At 46.4% G+C, this 18,711-nt stretch overlaps 4 protein-coding genes and 1 long non-coding RNA gene across 5 annotated transcripts; 2 read left to right on the forward strand and 3 right to left on the reverse strand.

The window, feature by feature from the left end:
• On the reverse strand, positions 1-1,617 carry LOC118505932 (60S ribosomal protein L27a). The gene is made up of 4 exons (XM_036042438.1): positions 1,462-1,617; positions 981-1,047; positions 653-900; positions 1-421 (listed from the first exon to the last, which is right to left on the reverse strand). Exons 1-4 carry the CDS (start codon positions 1,465-1,467, stop codon positions 293-295), a joined length of 450 nt encoding a protein of 149 aa, XP_035898331.1. The 5' UTR covers positions 1,468-1,617; the 3' UTR covers positions 1-292.
• Positions 1,618-3,224: 1,607 nt separating this feature from the next.
• Positions 3,225-4,773, forward strand: LOC118505930 (zinc finger protein 358-like). The gene is made up of 4 exons (XM_036042436.1): positions 3,225-3,401; positions 3,467-4,258; positions 4,338-4,480; positions 4,553-4,773. Exons 1-4 carry the CDS (start codon positions 3,264-3,266, stop codon positions 4,635-4,637), a joined length of 1,158 nt encoding a protein of 385 aa, XP_035898329.1. The 5' UTR covers positions 3,225-3,263; the 3' UTR covers positions 4,638-4,773.
• Positions 4,774-5,149: 376 nt separating this feature from the next.
• On the reverse strand, positions 5,150-6,406 carry LOC118505933. Its single transcript, XR_004905469.1, has 3 exons — positions 6,256-6,406; positions 5,700-5,908; positions 5,150-5,482 (listed from the first exon to the last, which is right to left on the reverse strand). It is a non-coding gene; the product is annotated as an uncharacterized LOC118505933 (long non-coding RNA).
• Positions 6,407-6,681: 275 nt separating this feature from the next.
• Positions 6,682-8,715, forward strand: LOC118505929 (putative protein tag-52). The gene is made up of 2 exons (XM_036042435.1): positions 6,682-6,930; positions 6,994-8,715. The coding sequence occupies exons 1-2, from the start codon at positions 6,807-6,809 to the stop codon at positions 8,511-8,513; spliced, it is 1,644 nt and encodes a 547-aa protein (XP_035898328.1). The 5' UTR covers positions 6,682-6,806; the 3' UTR covers positions 8,514-8,715.
• Positions 8,716-11,283: 2,568 nt separating this feature from the next.
• LOC118505931 (protein unc-119 homolog) lies at positions 11,284-18,393 on the reverse strand. The gene is made up of 3 exons (XM_036042437.1): positions 17,570-18,393; positions 17,273-17,445; positions 11,284-17,021 (listed from the first exon to the last, which is right to left on the reverse strand). The coding sequence occupies exons 1-3, from the start codon at positions 18,061-18,063 to the stop codon at positions 16,909-16,911; spliced, it is 780 nt and encodes a 259-aa protein (XP_035898330.1). The 5' UTR covers positions 18,064-18,393; the 3' UTR covers positions 11,284-16,908.
• Between the last annotated feature and the right edge of the window lie 318 nt (positions 18,394-18,711).

Raw genomic sequence — 18,711 nt, forward strand, 5'->3', positions numbered from 1 at the left:
TTAGGTTTTAGATATTGGTTTCTTGTATTTTCGCCTTCTCATCTTTTCTTTTTCGTGAGTCTGTGTTCACTCCACACGCCCTCCTGCACATACACAACACAATACACACGAAACGTTGTACCAAACAGACCGGAAACCGAAACATGCCGCCGGGGGCCCTGGGCGAAAGGATCTCGAGATGGAATTGGTGGTGAAGCTTGTTCCGGACGGCGTAACGTCACTGAATGTACGATCCTTCCGCGCGCGCGTTTGTGTGTGTGTGTGTGTTAGGATTGATCCTTAAGCCAATACTCTAAGCCCGCAGCAGGCACGCACCGCCGACCGCCTTGATGCGCTTCTCGGCCAGTTTGGAGAAGTATTTCGCCTTCACAATGATGGGCATCTTGGGCGGCATACCGGAACCGAGCAGCTTGAAGTAACCCTGCAATTGCAGCCAAGAGTGTCGCGATGATTAGCGATGGTGCGAAGGGGCGTATGAGATATGTAGTGTTTCAGTTCCGATTTTTTTTTATCAGCAATAGCATGTATCAACAGGATTGTTTGCATTATAATTTGTACACACATGCATTCTGTCCGCTCGTCGCTAGAGCTATCATCATGTAGAAGTAAACAAAAACGGAAGGAAACCACCACACGGTACACGAATACTTACGAACTGGACCAGATCGACGACCGGGACCTTCTCGGGGTTCTTCTTCGCTTCCTCGCGGATCTTTTCTGGCACCAGGCTCCACAGATGCGACAGGTTAATGGTCGGGCAGAACTTGTGGTTGCGGTTCAGGTGGAAGTTTCGCATACCGACCTTGCCGAAGTATCCCGGATGGTATTTGTCGAAGTTGATACGGTGATGGTGCATACCACCAGCGTTACCGCGACCACCAGGATGCTTACGGTGCTTGCCTAAAAGGAGGTGTGAGAAGCAAAAGACAACCGGTCAGTATTTGGAGTCCACAATACAAAACAAAAACCTAAATGCTTACCAATACGACCATGACCGTGGCTGACGTGACCACGCAGCTTCCTGGTCTTCCTGCGTACCTTAAGGCTCTGCAAAGATAGATTATACACGCGTCGGATTAGCCGCGAATTGCAAGCCACTCTTTCATCGCCCTTCCCACTAGACCATCCACATGTCAACAAACGACGACGCACTCCCTTCGGGCCGTCATACGCGGTTCTGTGACCTCCACAATTCCATCTTTTCACACCCGGTTCAGCTCATAGCAGCAGGATTGTTTTCCATTTCGCTATCACCAGAACTCATTAAGCGGATAGGACACCAAACTGCTACTGCCACAGCCAACGACGGATCGCGGCTTGCACACCACGGTGCTAGCCCTCCTCCCGCTGGCTAGCGATGCATTCCCCATGCCATGACCTGTTTGCCCCGACATCCGCTTTTCACTCGATGCACCGAAGGAAGTGGCCGCTGTTGACAAAGTATTTTCACCCGACACTTACGACCATTGTGTACGAAAATCCAAAAACTTGGCGCTGTTACCACAAAATGTGTCGACAGCAGGTAGAGTTTGCCGGAAAAAGAAAGAGACGGTCGGTGTGTTTGACGTTTACGTTGTGTGACGTTCCAGCGGAAGCCGAAGTGACAGGCGGGCACAGTTTTGACATTTGACAGCAGGCGGACGGTGTGCCTGCCGACGGGCAAACGCTTCTGGAGAAAATAAGCATAAAACTGCAATAATTATTGATTTATTTATTTTCACTTTGAGTTGTTGGAAATTATGCTGGTAAATTCACACCAAACAATCCATTAAGTGAATTGTATACTCTGATGAGGCACAGTTCAGCTTTTTACAGAGCAAATACAAAATAAATATGCAAAATGACCGATTTAGATAAAGAAAAAAAGTCGACGACTATATCCAACAAGCTGCTGTCCTAGTTTTACAGCACAGTTCATTGCTGATTAGCTCTGTAAGCTGGTGTGGTAGCGATACTGCACTGGTAAGGTGTGGATCCGTAGCCTCTGGAAGGTTAACAAAGACTTTCCACACCCCGCTTCGACTCAATACATCCCCGGTGTACAGAACGGTTACTTGGCTTATCAGGCGCTACAACCGCTTGGCGGTCTTGGCCTGCTGCAACAATCGTCGATACCGCTCACGGTTTAGCGCCGTCGTCTGCCAATCCGTTATCCCGGACGTTCTGGCGAACGCATCAACGCCATCACTCCAGCTCAATTTGGGCCTACCACGCCTCCTCTGTCCGTGTGGACGGCCTAAAAGGACTTTACGGGCTGGGTCGTCTGGTATCATTATCATGACGTGACCAGCGCACCGGAGCCTGGCGAGTCTAATTCGCTGCACGATGGTGAGATCATCGTAAAGCTCGTAGAGCCCGTCATTGTAGCGGCTCCTCCACTGTCCTTCCGCATATTCAGAACTTACACATACAGAACGGTTACATATCTCTGCAAATATCTGAGCTTTGGGTATACGGGGAAACGCAACCTCTTGGGAAGAGGGGTGATATGGCTTAATTGAGCGGAGGTGGAGGGCGGTCCGGTGGCCGAGGCGATACCGGCGCTGGTCTTCACATGGCTGGACCGGGGTTCAAATCACATCCAGACCGCCTCCCCGTACGTAGGGCTGACTACTTCACTACGGGTAAAATCAAGTCATAGAAGGCCAGAAATGGCAGGCCAAGACCTCACGAGGTTGTAGTGCCAAGGAAGAAGAAGGATAGCTAGCGTCTGTTATCCATGTTAAGGGCGGCCATCCGTCCATCCGTCTAGGAAGCGTGAGTCTCCGGAGAGACAGAGAGGATTAGGGGGTGATGCCTAGGCGAGCTAGTCCCAATACAAACACAACGAACAGAAACCAAAAAAAGCTGTGTCATAATCACTTTCATACAACGAGATTAACTATACCCAAACTCTGTGGCCATATTCTTAATGTTCTGTGCCCGCGATTACTATGATCAGTGGAAGCCGTCCTCTGAAATCTGGTAGGCTCCTAAGATAAGAAGACTCGTGCAGGACGACTTCTCGCCTTATCCAAACTCGGCGCCGCAGTTTTGATGGCTTTTAAACCATGCTACTCGTAGCAAGGACTAACGACGATCCGGCGACGCGGTATAAATAGCAAATTATCACATGGACGAAATCACGATTTCCGTTGAACCGCTTTTGAAAACTCTCAGCTCCGGATGTGCGTTGACAGCTGTGCTGCATTTGACAGCTGTGCTGCATTTGACAGCTGCCCCTTTTGAGAATGTTTGTTTACCAACAACCGTAGATTCCGGCAATGGCGATTCCCGCGCAAGATGTGCTGCTAATTTGTCGATTTTGTTTGTGTGAGGACGAAGCGTTTCTTATTTCGCTAGAGGATATATTGGATTTTGCACTGAGCGTACAGGATGTGACAACATTGACGGGAGTACAGGTAGGACCATACCCTCCATCTTTAGTCACCGACGATGATTTAATCGTTGTCGTTTGCTCCGTCAGATAACCGAAGATAACATAGCATCATACTGCATGTGCCTAGATTGTACAACCAAGCTGAAAAGCTGCATCAACTTCCGCAAAACCTGTTTGTCCAATGATGCCAAGTTTCGAGAGCTGTGCGGTCGATTGCCCGCCCAGGATAACGGTACGCTGACCATTCGGGAAGATAGTGGAAAGGAAGTCTGTGCACCGACTGCACCAACCATCGAAGTAGCGGACGAATCGTCAGATTGTGATATAAGCTTTCTGGAAAGAATTCTGGCAGATCCGGAAACAGAGGAACCGAAGCCACTGGGTCGTAGCAAACCAGCCAGTCCTCCGTTCGCGTTTTCGTGCAGAAGCGCAGGCAAACCAAAGCAATGGCAAAATCCATGTCAATGCGCATCGTGCTTGTGGAAGGATATATCGTTGCCCGAGGCGGACGATGGCGAAGCGTACTCGGCTAACTATATTCCACCAGGAACAGTAGTTTGCACGGAACTACCGGCGGATCCTACAGATTTTCAGAGCATAAATCCACCAGCTCCACCACCAGTGCCACCGCCGGTACGTAAGCGAGGCCGCAGACACCACATGTGTGACCGGTGTGGCAGATGGGCAGTGCACATGCCAAGCCACATGTTTCAACATTTACAGCATTGCATATACAGCTGTCCATACTGTGACATGAAAACAAGGATTAAAGCTTCCTTAAAGGAACACATCAGAACTGTGCATATGAAATTAGCTCGTAAAACGTGCAACATCTGCGGTAGGAAATTCATTCATCGTAAGACGTATCGGTATCACATGGTAAGGTATTAGGACGAGACACGTCCGTTTCGGCTGGTTTGGGATAGGCGATTAACTCTCATTCATCATTCCATTTCAGCTTTCACACGAAGGAAAAACTTTCGATTGTAAAGGCTGCTCGAAAACGTTCAGTAATGCTAAATGCTTGCAGGATCACATAAACCGACTACACAATGCTGGAAGGCTGCTTCAGAAGCAGCCGGCAGAACAGCGTGTTGCAAGGTAAGTAGTGATCGCTCTGTTATCCGTATGCGTACATGCCGTTAAGGCATTTAATGAAACTGTTTGTTTCAGAAAACGGAACAGGTCCAAAGCGATCATTGAATATGAGGAGAGTGATGCACAGGAAGTATTGCAAACGCTTTTGAAGAACACATGAAGGAATCGGCGAACGGGGAGAATAGTCCTGCTCCTAACGAACCGGACGAAGTGTAGATCGAGTACTGTCGAGCAAGGAAGGCATCGCGACAGGGAAATAAAATGTGGTTCGTGAGAACTCTTGTCGCCAAATAATACTTCGAAGCAATCGTTCACTTGATAAACAGGCAAGATATAGTAGTGATGGGTCATACGACACTTTTCACGGATCGCTCCGGGAGTCGAGTTCGACCCGTGGGTACCACGACTTCCGAACGACCCATGGATTAGACCGAACTCATCGCACCCACGGGTCGTTCGAGACGATTCCGGGTCGCTTACGGAAGGCTCAGCAATACCGGGGTTCAAATCCCAGCCAGACAGCATCCCGTTCGCGTTTTATTATTCTAAAAGAACGGTCTGGCCGTATTGCTCAAGGCTGACTACTTTACTTTGTATTGCCAAGGAAGAAGAAAAGGAATGGGATGAATCATGCAGAAAATTTAGAAGAAATCTCCAAGGCAACGCAACGGATTTGTTGGCGATTTAAATGTTGTATTTCAATGTACTATTACGTAGCATGGTTTCATCGACGACAAAATTAGGCCTCTCCGAATACAATGGTGGAGGAGGCCATTCTGAAGATACAGGAACCTCCGGAGCACACTTGGTCTGCCATTTCCGGCTTCCAGGCTTCTTCTGCTGCTGGAACGCTCCGTTAGCCACTTGCTACTCGCGAAGCTTGGCGACCAAATTTTGGGACAATTTGGCAGAGGGGTTCATCATCCATCATCTCTGTGTCCAATCCGAATGATGGATGTGTGACTTGGGCGGCAGCATACCGGAACCGAACAGCTTGAGGTAATCCTGCAATCGATAATGTTGGATTTATTAGCGACAGAACAATTCAATGCAATGTAGCCGTTGCCGATCTAGCTTGTGTCAGCATTAGCATATATCAACAGGATTGTTTGCATTATAATTTGTACACACATGCATTCTGTCCGCTCGTCGCTAGAGCTATCATCATGAAGGGGTAACAATGCGATGGAAATCACCCTAACATTATCGAACAAATACTTACAAATTGGACCATCTTGGTGTGCAGCTTTCCGGTGGGCGTCCATTCCGGGACCAGAGTCCACATACGTGAGAGGTAGAACATGCGGTTGCACGGTTCAGATGCACGTGCTTCTTAAATCGATCTCAACGAATCCCGAATGCAGGATGGCTTTGCTCACCACATCGAGCGTGGACACACATTTTCCTGGCAATCCTGCGTCCCTTGAGGGTCTGGAAAAGAGATTTTCAGATTTAGTGCTAACCTCTTCATCCTTTCGTCAGTCCAACATACAACGCGCTTCCTTTGACCAGCTCTTGTGCAGCTACCACGTACGGGTTTCATCGACTTGGTGAACTTTACGCTTCCGATTTCTAGTATCAGCTAAGTGCGCATCAACAGGATTTTGTTTGCATTATAATTTGTACACACATGCATTCTGTCCGCTCGTCACTTGAAGTGATCATCATGAAGAAATCAGACGCAAAAGTAACCACACTGAAGTGCTACTTTGTCACACGATATTGGCACGCCAAAGGAAGCGATCGCTGTTGGGAATTACGTTTTACTTGATACTTACGACCATTTTGAACAGAAATTAGGAGCGAAAACGACAAATGCGGCGTCTAGAGCGGGCAAAGCTTGCCGGTGAAGAGAAAGAACAGGTCGAAGCTTCGTTTGACGTTTGAACGGAAATCGGCCCAGACGGTTGACGTTTGTCAGACGTTTGAAAGACGTTTCGCCCAGACGTCAGACGTTGAAAGACGGTGTGCCTAGCGGTGAGTGTATAGATAGGACATTATGGGAATAAACCCTCAATAATCGCTGTTTGAATCGACTTATTCCATTTACAATAAAATATCATTCTTTTTTAATTTATTAAACAATAAATTGTACAAAATAAGCGATCCCCTTGCTGACCAAAACCAAAACATGTTGTGCGAAATGTTTCATGGCACTCTTCTCTCCGACCGCAGCTTCATAGATCTGTCAGTATTGTTTTGAAATTTAAAAGAAAACTGTCATCACAACAAGCCGCAACAAACGGCAGAGTTTCAAAGTTAGGTGTGCCACCGCCGAGTCGTTCGTTCGTTCGTGGTGCAATTAAAAAGCGATTAAATTGTTCAAATCATGGCCCAATCGACGCCAAAAGCGGGTCTCCGAATGCAACTGCAACCACTAATGCCGGAGGACATGCGGTCCGAGCTGATAGCCGCACTGAAGGTACAGAACGTACACAATGTTCGCGTTGGAAGTAAGTTTCGCGTTCTTGTTGCATGCACGAGACACGTCCACTGACGGCACAATTTGCTTCCAGGTGGCCGTCGTTTTATGCTACCAGGATCGCACAGCAACAGCCCGGTACGCTGCATACCGACGCCCCAAAACAACGAAGCGGACAAACGACAGCAACTTCGCCTGCAAGCCGTACGGGAAATTCGTACGTCCGAGGAGTCGTACCTGCGGCAGCTGGATCTGCTGCTCGAATACTTCGTGACACCGCTGCGCCAGAACGGGTTCCTCACCGAAAAGGTACACAATCAGATCTTTGGCCAGCTGGACACGATACACAACCTTAGCCAGGAGCTGCTCAAAAAGCTGGACGAAAATCTGGACAACGTGGTTAAGGCGTTCACCAATCTGGGACCGTTTTTCAAGCTGTACTCGGTGTATGCTTTCGATTATCGCAACTCGCTCTGCACGCTGCAATCGCTGATGGACAAAAACCCAACGCTCAAGCGATACATCACAAACACGGAATCGCGTCCGGAAGTGCAGATGAAGCTGATCTCGCTGCTGATCACACCGATCCAGCGCATCCCGCGGTACAAATTGCTGCTGCAGCAGGTGCTCCTGTACACCAGCCCCTCGGATGTTGCCTACAAACCGCTGCTCGAATCGATCCGCCTGGTCGAACAGTCCGTTTCGCACATTAACGCCGTCGTAGAAGATTACGAAAACACCCAACGACTGATCACGGTCCAGAACGCGCTGACGAACAAATCGCTCAAGCTGGTTAAGCCCGGCCGCAAGATCCTGAAGGAGGGGTTCCTGCGCAAGCAAAAGACGGACGGTTCCACCTCGAAGAAGTACTGCATCCTCATGTCGGACATGTTCATGTACTGCCGGGTGGTGAAGGACGTCGAGGTGCTGCTGACGGAAGGTTCCAGCATCGCGTGCAGCTGCGTGTTTCCGCTGAAGAAGTGCAAGATTGTGCAGCTGTTCCGGGGCAACTTTCGGCTCACGTGCAGCGGCGATGGGACGATATTTTGCTCGGACGGCGAGGACGAAAGCCATGCCTGGTACGTCGCGATAAGGGAAGCGATCGAGCTGCACGTACAGTGCAGGAAAACGTTGCGCAAGCTGTCGAGCAACCGGAAACCGATGCGCAAGAAACATCTGCAGCGGCTAGAGCCGGAAGATGATATTATGTGGCTGTTGCGGCGTAAGACGGCTAGTCCGGATCGCATTCAAAAGCCGGACCGGTTGAAGCGGAGGCGCAGTATGCTGTGGCCGTTTGGGAGCATCAACTGCTTGGAGATGAATCGATCGGTTGGAGAACCGAGTGGACAGCAACAGCAACAGTATGCACCGGCGGGACCGGTGCCGGGTGCACCATCGATCGTACAGCATCGATTTCCACAGGCAACGACCAGTACCTCTGCCGCCGGCACTAGGACACAGTTTAGTTGGGGAGAGGAAAATAGCATTCAAAGCACCTCGTCGGACCAGCTTGGAGAGCTTAACAGTGGTATAGCTCAGACCGAACACGAAGAACAGGCCAATGGAAGTAGACACGTACACTTTAGGTTTCCGTCTAGCCATTGGCGTTACTGAAGAATGCGGTCTAATTACTGATCAAATTGAATTTTTGAATCTCTCTGTTCTTTTCTCGTTCGCCAAGAACTCTCTTTTATGTACTCTAGCATATAGGTCATTAGAATTTATTATTTATTCACCAAGGGCATCCAGAGATAATCCTACTGGAGGCCACCGTTTTCATTAATATGTCAATAAAGTGTTTCTCATTAATCTGTAACTGTTGTCCCTTCTTTGGGGGTTACCTTTTCGGCGGGTGACAGCGCCGGTCTTCACACGCCAGGACCGGGGTTCATATCTCATCATAGACCACCTCCCAGTACGCAAGGCTGATGACTACATTGCTACGGGTAAAATTAAGACACAGAAAGCCAGAAATGGCAGGCCGAGACTTCTCGAGGTTGTAGTGCCAAGGAAGAAGAAGAGTTGCTCCAACCAACGAGCTCCGTTGTGTTCTTCGACGCCACGTGCCGAGCGTGTCGCTGACAAATAGCTTCCTGGTGGGGCATCCTCAACATGTCATCCAAGATTCATGCCCGTAAAGGACTCCCGGAGCTATCTGGATCGTAGGAATTTGGGCAGTATATAGTGAGGCACGATTCCCTTGAACCGTCTGCAGAGGTTCTATAGTTCTAAGTGTAGAGTGTATCTGCTAAACATCAAACCACAAGTTAATCTTTTCAAGAACTTGAAAACTATTGTGCTATGAATTTATATCTCTCTGTACAGGTTGCTGATGTGTAGAAATCGGATGAGTCGATTGTGTTGTTTTTCGGGTGATAGTATGATCTCTAGGTCGGTATCAAGTTGGCAGGTTGCTCGGTGTGTTGTGTATCCATGGCAATCTGTAAGGATGTGGCGAACGGTAATGTCGACGCCACAGAACCTGCAAAGTGGAGGACTGGATCTGTCGAGAAGGTAGGAGTGTGTCAGGCTGGTGTGACCAATGCGTATGCGGGAAAGGACTCGTTGGTCGTGGCTGGAATCGGGATCGTCGCAGGGTGCGGTGTTGTACTTGATGGAACGGAGTTTCGTGGAGAGATCTAGCTTGTGCTAGGTGGATTGTTGAGCGACTATTGCGTTAGTGAAGCGGATGGCGTCTCGGATGGACAGAGCCAACCTTCCGGAATGGCCCGGAATCGAACAGAAAACTATAGAAGGTGATACGGGGATATCGTCAAGGATCTTGATGTGAGGGTCTTTAGAGAAGCCGTGTTCGAGGGGAGGGTCAGAACACTGGCACTGTCGGTGAAGATGACGTTCGGAATGTCGGTCCGAAGTGCTTCGTCGGCGGCAAGTCGGATGGCTATTGCTTCAGCTGAAAAGATAGATGTGTGGTTGGGGAGCTTGATGCTGGAATGGATCCCACAGCCGGCTGACTCTCGAGTCGGCGGTGTAGATGCGTGAAGGTGCTATTGGGGAAATGGCATTGAGAGGTCGAATTCTGACCATTCCCGCCCGATCATTAGAGGAAACGAGGAAATCCAAGAGGACGAGGAAAAGCAGGCAGGCATGGTGGCTGGGGACGTTCCTGCGATCCTGGGGACGTTTAAGTACATGACAGCACTGGAAGAGTTTGTCGTCATCCTAGACGTCCACATATCGTTCCGCGCTTCAAAGGGCGACAGCTGCAAGGCTGCAGGACTTGCAGTATAAGGTACTGTGTGCTGACTACGAATCAATCATGTTATGTTATAGAAAAAGTTGTATTAATTCAATCAGCGGATGCAATTACTCTGTGAAATTAAAATTAAAGTCCTCCAAATCGTTGTTTCACCATCGGTTACAATACGTTGAGAGATAAGGAACTTGCGAACAGCGGAAGACAAACCTGACAAAATGGCAGATATTGGAGAACTAGAGAAGAGAAGAGTGTAATCTCAAACCTGAACGTCCTGAAAAAAATAGGCATCGAAGAGAATAAGGGGACAATAATCGATTTAGTTCCAGGAAGATCGGTCGGGGACAGCAAGAATCGTAGCAGAAGGAGACAGACCATCTTCAGTTGAAGACAGTAAACTTCAGGATAGATGTAGCATCTTATCGTATCAAAAATGGATAATACAAAACAAACAGAAGCCTTGCATCCTTCTCAGAGACATGGACTTTGTCCAAAACCTGACACAACACTAGTCTTGCTTGAGACGATTTTTGTCCCAGCATACTTACTTACTTCGTCTGCTGCACCAATGCTCGATACCGCTTACGGTGCAGCGCCTTCGTCTGACAATCGATTTCCCCGGTCGTTCTGGTGGACGCCATCACTTTATCTCAGTTTGGGCCAATCATGCGTCGTTCTCTGTCCGCGTGGATGGCTTAAAAGGACTGTAGGGGCTGGGTCGTCCGGTGTCATTCTCATGATATGACCAGCCCGTCATCAACCCCATCACTCCATCTCAGTTTGGGCCTACCACGCGTTCTCTGTCCTAGTGGGCGATCTAAAAGGACTGTACGGGCTGGGTCGTCCGGTGTCATTCTCATGAGCCCACCGGAGCCTGGCAAGTCTAATTCGCTGTACGATGGCTCGTCATTGAAGCGGCTTCTCCATTGTCTTTCCACACATACGAGTTAGTTCAAAACTATGGATGCTTCGGGTGGTCACTATGGCAACGCGTGTTGTGAGATGCTACCAGAGGACCCAGCCCGTAAAACCTTTTTAAGCAGCCCATATGGATAGAAGAGGCGTGATAGATGCCACATTGTGAGCAGCTTCAAGGACTTCTACCGAAGACTATAATCCCATTTGTAAAGCCATTCTTTCGGATGTTCTTTACAGAGAGATAGACAGTTACACCGAACAATGTGTTATCTATTTTATCGTACTTGAGATACTGAGGGGTGCCTCGAATCGAAAGCACAAATTAAACAACGAAAGTATAGCAACATAGGGTTGTTTTGGGGGTAAACACAGATAAACTTACAACAGAGGGCAGAATAAACTCAAATGTACCTTCCTTCGCGAAGGAGGTATGATTCGGCCGAATCATTAACAGCAGCAGAGTGACTTCACGCTGCAAGTGTCGGAAGTAGAAAGATTTCGCGTGAAGCCGTGTTGTTCGCTTTCCGTCCCTTTTAGGTGTTTGGTTCTGCATTTGTAGAGCTAGGAATTTTAAAAGTTTAATAGTACCTTGCTCTTTAAAGGTAAAAATTCAGAGCCAAAGTTTTGGTTTGTTTCTGCTTTTTGGTTTTGACTAGTAATTTCGTTTTGCACCACTTAGATTCACGTTCGTCTCTACCGCTTGCAACCGTTTTTGTTCGATTTTCCCTTTTACTTCTTTACTTTTCCCCTTTTACGTGTCGGTGTTTTATTTCTCTTTAAATTGAATTAGTTTAACTTTATTAGATATGGAGCCAGCCGCAAACGTTTCGTCGTTTGTTTTTTCGTCATTGCTTCGCAATATTTTAATTACGTTTTAAATCTGCTTAAGAAGAGCTTTGCAAATAGAAATACTTTTTTTGGAAATAATTTAACTGTTTTTGGTTTTTTGTTGCTTTTCTAATTCTCATTTACTATTCATTCTGCATTTAGCTCCTTTACCTCAATTTCACCTCAACACCTCCGCCTAATAATGTGTGTTTCATTCACATCTTTTTATTGTTTTTGCCTGGATGATTTTTCGTTTCACGTTTTGCTTCTGTTTTTACCACAATTATTTATTATCTCTATACTTTCGATATTCTAGAATTTATTTCTTGCTGTTTGTTTTTCTTGTATTAGTTTGTTTTGCTGTGTTTAAGATCGCGCTATTAAATCGGGTTTTCTGCACGCTGGGTAACGCTGGGTTTTTGTTCGCTCAAAGTACGCACCGTACAATGGTTAAATGGGCGGCGTATTAAGGACCCCTGGTCCTGGTGGACTAACGCTAGTACATTATGCTATTACTAAATCGTTCCTACCATTTTGCTCTCCGTCAAATTTCGTTTGGATTTTATCTCACATTTAAAACCTCACACCACCACCGTTCAGTGCTTTATTATAAAGATCGTCCGATCGTAATTGATCCTCGTGTACAATCAGGGGAATTTAAAAATAAAAAAACAAAAACCCTTCGTCCCTTTGGACGAAGAACAAACGTGTCAAAAGACAATCGTCAACGTAGCTCAGCTTTAAAACCTTTGTTCGCAAACGTTGCCTGCTTGCTTCTGTACAAACTAACAAACTAACTCACAAACACACACACACACACAAGACAACGGGGAGGTTTCCATTTCCATAAGTAGAGACTTAAACATAATGACTAGGAGGAGGTTGGACCAACAGACGCGACTAGCAAAACATTCCGGGCGGGTAGTTTACGACGGCTTACTGGATTAAAGTGCTGTAAACACTAATAACTCAGCATCCATAAAAGCAGCTCAAGACTCGCTCGCGAGAGCTTATCTCAAACAAGTCTTGCTTGTTTTCTACCCCCTTGGTGGTAGGTTTCTGTCTCGATGAAACGATTTTACGAATACTATCAAATGCTAACGATAGATGCAGGGATGTATTTTACTAATTGTTTGACAGCTCTTCGAATGCGCTGGACGCTTAGTAATTGCTGTTGACGTTTGCCCGGACTGCAGTCAATCGTTTTGATAACGAGCACCGTTCTTTTAATAGTCAACAAAGACCTCAAATAACCTCAAAATCAGTCATCGAAAGTGGCGGGTTTTACAGTGAGAGATTGACGGAGGCTTCGACGCTCAAGAGACTTCACCAAATGAACTTTGCCTATTAAAAGAGCTTGGCGTCAAAGGGATTAAATCGCTCAAAGGTCCTTTATCGTATCTTTTTGTCCAGGAGACCGAAAAGTTTCTAGGCACAACACTTCTAGTAAATCCAGCAAAAGGATTTATACGTGTATCGACTAAAGCACTGGATCGGATCAAATTTCGGGAGGATTGATTCGAAACTCCATTTTTTCAACCAAAATTTCTAACTGTTGACTATATCTTCCTCTTCCCTGGCACTATAACCTTGAGAGGTCTCGGCCTATCATATCAGGCTTTCTGGGACTTAGCAAGTAGTCCCGTAGTCTGGTAGTCAGCTCTGCGTACGGAGAGGCGGTATGGATTCGAACCCCGGTCCTGCCGTGTGAAGACAGGCGCCGTTATCACCTCGGACACCGGACCGCCCCCAGTAGCGGGTTTAACAGTGGGAAATTTCAAGAGGTTTCGACGCCCAAGGGGCTTTGTGATCAGTAGGGCTTCTTTAACCGAAAGAACTTCGTCTATTAAGAGCTTGCCGTTAAAAGGGTTAAATAAAAGGCCCTTATCGTGTCTTGTTACCCTCCGGACTTAAATCCTGCAAAACGATTCGTTACGATTGACTTTCATTCAAAAATTCATTTTTTGAACCAAAAAATTTGACTGTTGTCTACTACCCAGAAGATACTAATCCGGAGAAAGTGAGGGAGAGAGAGAGAGAGCTGTCAAACAAAATAAGACACTACGCGCTCACTCTTTTAAAAAGTGAGCTACCTTGCCTCGGTGTCTAATTACGACCAACTCATAACCTCGAAAGAAGAAACTCCTCCTCTCAACCTGTTTAAAGCCAAAAAACCACTTTACTTCACTAAAAACCGAGCTCAGATTAAAAATGGCCTCTTTGCTTAGTAGTTCCGACCGACCTTTGTTTGCGCTAGCGTTGGTTTTGTTTTCCTATGGCTTACGGGTAGAACACCTAGTATTTAAACACCTAGCCGAATTAAAGTCCCATGACTAGCATATGTTAGTAGTGGTGATGTTGATAGTAGTAACAGCATTAGTTCACCCTCCTTTCGATCGCAATCTAAGATGGCTGCGTTTGCAATGTTTGCCTACTAACTACTAACCGATGGCTACTACGTTCATGCTCGATTTGGTTTTTTCTTTTGTTATTTTTTTGTTGTGTCTAATTCGTAGTAGAACAAGGCTCCCTAAAACTCAGTTCTTTTGTTCCTCCGTCTCAAACGAAGCCGACGACCGACGAATGCTAAATGGTTAAAGGGCTTAACATCGAAGCATTACCACATCTATAGGGTCGTGTGTTTGTGTCTGTGTATAGCTATAGTTTTTTTTCCCCATCTCATGTTTCACGGCATGCGGTGAGGTTTGAAAACTTGGGTTTCTCGGTGCCATTGTTTTTGCTATTGTGTCGTGTACTATATAGTATATTCTTACTACATCTCTTTCTCTCTCTCTTTATCATAACGATTGCTATTAGTTGTGTGTTTTGTCTTCTTATTGTTTACTCTTTGTGATTTGCTGTGGTTTTGTTTATTAGTTCTTCTATTGGTAGTTGTGTGAGGTTGGTTTGCTTTGCAGTAAAAGCTTTTGTTTTAAATATTCTAGAAACCAAAAAATCATTATCCTATCTTTGCCTAGATGCTTTAGAAAAGAAAGTTTTACATTTTTCCCGAACTCTGATCCAAAGTACCAAAAAAACAAAAAAAAAAAAACACCAACTGATCTTTTCGCATTATACACACACACACGGACCAACACCACCTGTTTTTCTGACAACTCCAATCGATCGATCGAATGTAAGGTTAAAAGCACTAGTTTCGTGACATGGACACCTCATGGTTTCATGCAAAGGTATTACAAAAAAAAAAGCGGGAGGGAAAACAAGAGCCAGCCCCATTACGTATTGAAATTCAACGACCAATACTACCGCTGTGTGGTCACGCGAATAACACCCCGGGGTGTGTAGCGTAATGGGCACCCGCAAAAACAAAACCCCGCCAATATACTGTTTTTTTTTGGGGGGGGGGGGAAGGTATAACCACCCCCTTATTATTTGTCACACTCCCCCAAACCAAATGGGGTGGCTGGTGTTGGGTGCGAAAGTGAAATGATTCGATTTTTTCCTAATCCCCGTTTTTTTCTTTGTGAGTGAATAATGCTAGAAAACGGAGCGGTTACGCGTAGCGGTCAAAGGACAAAGGTTGGTTAAGGGGTGTAAAGTCGCGTGTGTTGTTGTGTCCGCGGCGCAATAACGGTTTCGCTTCGTTCGGGAGGACAACGACATTAAGCAGATCCTTGGGTTCCTATTCCTAGCTTCCTAAATCAATGCATTGCATGAACCAGTAGTGCATCGAGTGCATTTGCTTTTGTGGTCTGCAAGGGCGAAAACAAGAGGGTCAAACAAACCTAACCTTTTTGTTAAAATATTAAAACATTTAAATCCCTTAAATGGCATTAAGTAAAGGCAAAAGAACGGCTTCGGTCGATGACGACATAAATGTGTCTCCTATTGACTATCTGTCTCACCCTGATCAATCTTGGTATAAAAATGCGTTTTTTTCACACATGATGCCGCAAATGAAATTCCGTTCCGATCTCGCTTGATCATCAGCATTCGTCATGATGATGATGATGATGATGGTTCTGCTCGGGATTTGCGCTCGCAATCTGTGTCGGTCTATTTTTAACGTACAATTCTTCCCGCAAGCCGGTACCGTGTTTCGCAATTGCAGTTTAAGCAGCAGCTTATCGCGCCCAGTCCCTCCCGGTAACAAACGGATAATTAAGGCAAGAAAGGTGATTAGACGGTACATACTATCTGTGTGAGTGCTTGTGTATGATGTTCTGTGCCTATGGGAGTTTAAGCTTATCAAAACACACATCCCTAATTCCCTTAACTCCCTAAGCAAAACTAGCAGCTGTTCCTTTCGGGGAGGTTCACTCCGTCGCTCATCTAATCGTATTTAACACAATAATCGTTTCTTTTCCGATTTTCTTTTTTTTTTGGTTTTTTGCTCTAAGTGTACCGTGCTAGAAGTAGATTCGAGTAGATCGTTTTCAAAATGTCTTTCATGAGTTTCGCTTGTGGGTTGTTGTGGTAAATTGTTTTCGTGTGCTTGTGTATGATTTTTTGTTTCGCCTTCTGTGTTTCATCTTCTCTTTATAGAATAATTATATTTAACATACCTGTTTTGTTTCTTTCTTTTTTTTGCTCTTCGGTTTCGTATTTTCGTTTTGTTCTTGTGTACAGTTGCACACAGTTCCGAGCGGCGACGGATGTTTGTTTACAATTTAAACTCCCTTCCTTTCCGCAGCCATCCGGTCCCGGTTTCATCGCTTCTCGTTTCTTTGGTCAATTTATTGCAGAACTCCCCCACGCGGACCTCCCAATGTGTGGGGGGGATGTCACGTTGACGTAGATCTGGCCACCGCTTTCTGCTGCTGCGAGGGGTGGCGTGTGGTGCAAAGGAAATCCATTACCGGCACACACCGCGTACACTTACGCGCACACACAAACACATACACACATAAATAAACGTACACAAATTCACACACACACACGCGCGCGCGGAGGATTGACTAGTTAGTGTTGCGTATGTAGATCGAGCAAATCTCGACGAAAATGATGACCAAACATTCAAACACAAAACCACCGGCTTAGCTGATTAGCTCTTCCGCTTCTCGGTTACTAAGGATACCCGGGGGTTCACAGGCCACCGTTGTATGCGTAGTCGGCCTTGTTGTGCATTACCAGGCAACCGTCGACGAAGTAAAAACTATCCGAGCGCGTTTCGAACGGGTGCTGAATCATTTCGTTCACTGTGTGTTGTTTTTTTTTTTTGTTGGTGGGAACGAAACAGAGAAGAAAATTAAAATTAGAACCTCCATCAATGCGTTCCTCCTTCTCATCATATAGTTTTGAAATTTCTTTGTACAAATGGCAGCAAAAAATAACCGAGCCAGGCATTGCACCGAGCCAGTTTTTCAACGGTGTCTAAGATCACATTTCTGCACCACATTCTTTGCTGCACATTGCACACACGGCAGGTGCTGCATCTCACTATACTCACTTAAATCCGGTGGGATAGTGGGAAACTCGTAGATGTGTTCGCACGTATTTTTAGAAAAGGGAATACAGTATCCGAACTCGAAGTCGAACGTTTTCAGCAACCGATCCTTAAAGAAGTGTCGCTCGATCATGCGAAAGTTTTTCACACCCTTGCTGCCAACGGTAAACTCGACACTGCACCACACGCACGCAGTCCAGATGTGGCATGAAATTAGAAGCAAAAACCAAACGAGCAGGGATGAAAGATAATGCTGTGAGGGAAAGGTAACTTCACGGCGGGAACAAGAATAACACTTACGTAGCACCGACGGTTTTAAGTTTTAGGAATTGCGGCGTAAATTGGTACCGCACGTAGCGTCCCGCATTCGGTTCGAATGTTTCCTCCGCGTCCTCGGTACCGGTGGTCGTGGTGGTTGTGGTGGCGGATGGTGCTCCGGTAGGTTCATCATTGGTCGTGCCAGCAACCGGTTCCTTACCCTTCGCCTCTCCTCCTCCACCCGTGTGTGTAGTAATATCACTTAACGATGGTTTCGCTATTTCGAACAGCACCGCACCGGACTCCAGGTCTCGGATTTTGAACCGCGTAAAGTCGATCTCGTAGATGTTCGCGTCCGGTGTGCAGAGGTAGTCGTCGGTAATTTTGTTCAGCTGCAGCACGTAATCGGGTGTGATTGTGCTGGTGGGCACCGTCGTGGAGCCTCCGGTTCCGGCCACCGTCGGGCTCGTTGGCGAGGGACCTTCCGCATCGGCCCCCGTAATCGATGAGCTGAGCTTCTTGCCCACCACACTCATGGCGCTTTTAATATGGGTCACTCGGCAGAACCGCAGAACCGATACAAAGGTCGGTCGCTTTGCTCGATTGAATAATGCACTTCCTTCTTGTCCGTGGCGGGGGATTGGAGCGAATGGGTTTGGAACCCGCGACACGATTTCACCCTGCTAGCGGTGCGCCAGTATTGCTGCGAAACGAAACGATACTCAAAAAACACTACCCTAAAATAGCTGCATTTACCAGCGGGAAATGCTCTGGTGTCTACGAATTTTATTACAATGCGAAAAGAAAAGGTACGTGATGCGTTTACGGGGTTTGTGTTTGTTTTTTTTGTTCCCTTCGTTACCTGTCAGCTGTCACAAGTGGAGAATGTGTGTGTGTGTGTTAAAAAGGGAAATTTGGATGTCAACAACGAACGGACAAAATTAAAAAAAAGGAATTTTCTTGTAATTTGATGTTAATAAATTTATATTACGAGTAGCTGTTTTTAAAGTAACATTATTTCAATCAAAAATCGGACAAAAACTCGCGCTTCTTTCAAATCCACCGATCAATTCAAGTGAAATATCCCTTTTTGCGAATTTCCCAGTACGCAGCCAGCTGTCAAAATCCAAATCCCCCCTCACAAACAAGGTTACTACAGAACCGCGGTCCAATTCAATGTCAAC

The sequence above is a fragment of the Anopheles stephensi genome, chromosome 2 (genome assembly GCF_013141755.1).
Source record: "Anopheles stephensi strain Indian chromosome 2, UCI_ANSTEP_V1.0, whole genome shotgun sequence".
In the NCBI taxonomy this organism is placed as follows: Eukaryota; Metazoa; Arthropoda; class Insecta; order Diptera; family Culicidae; genus Anopheles; species Anopheles stephensi.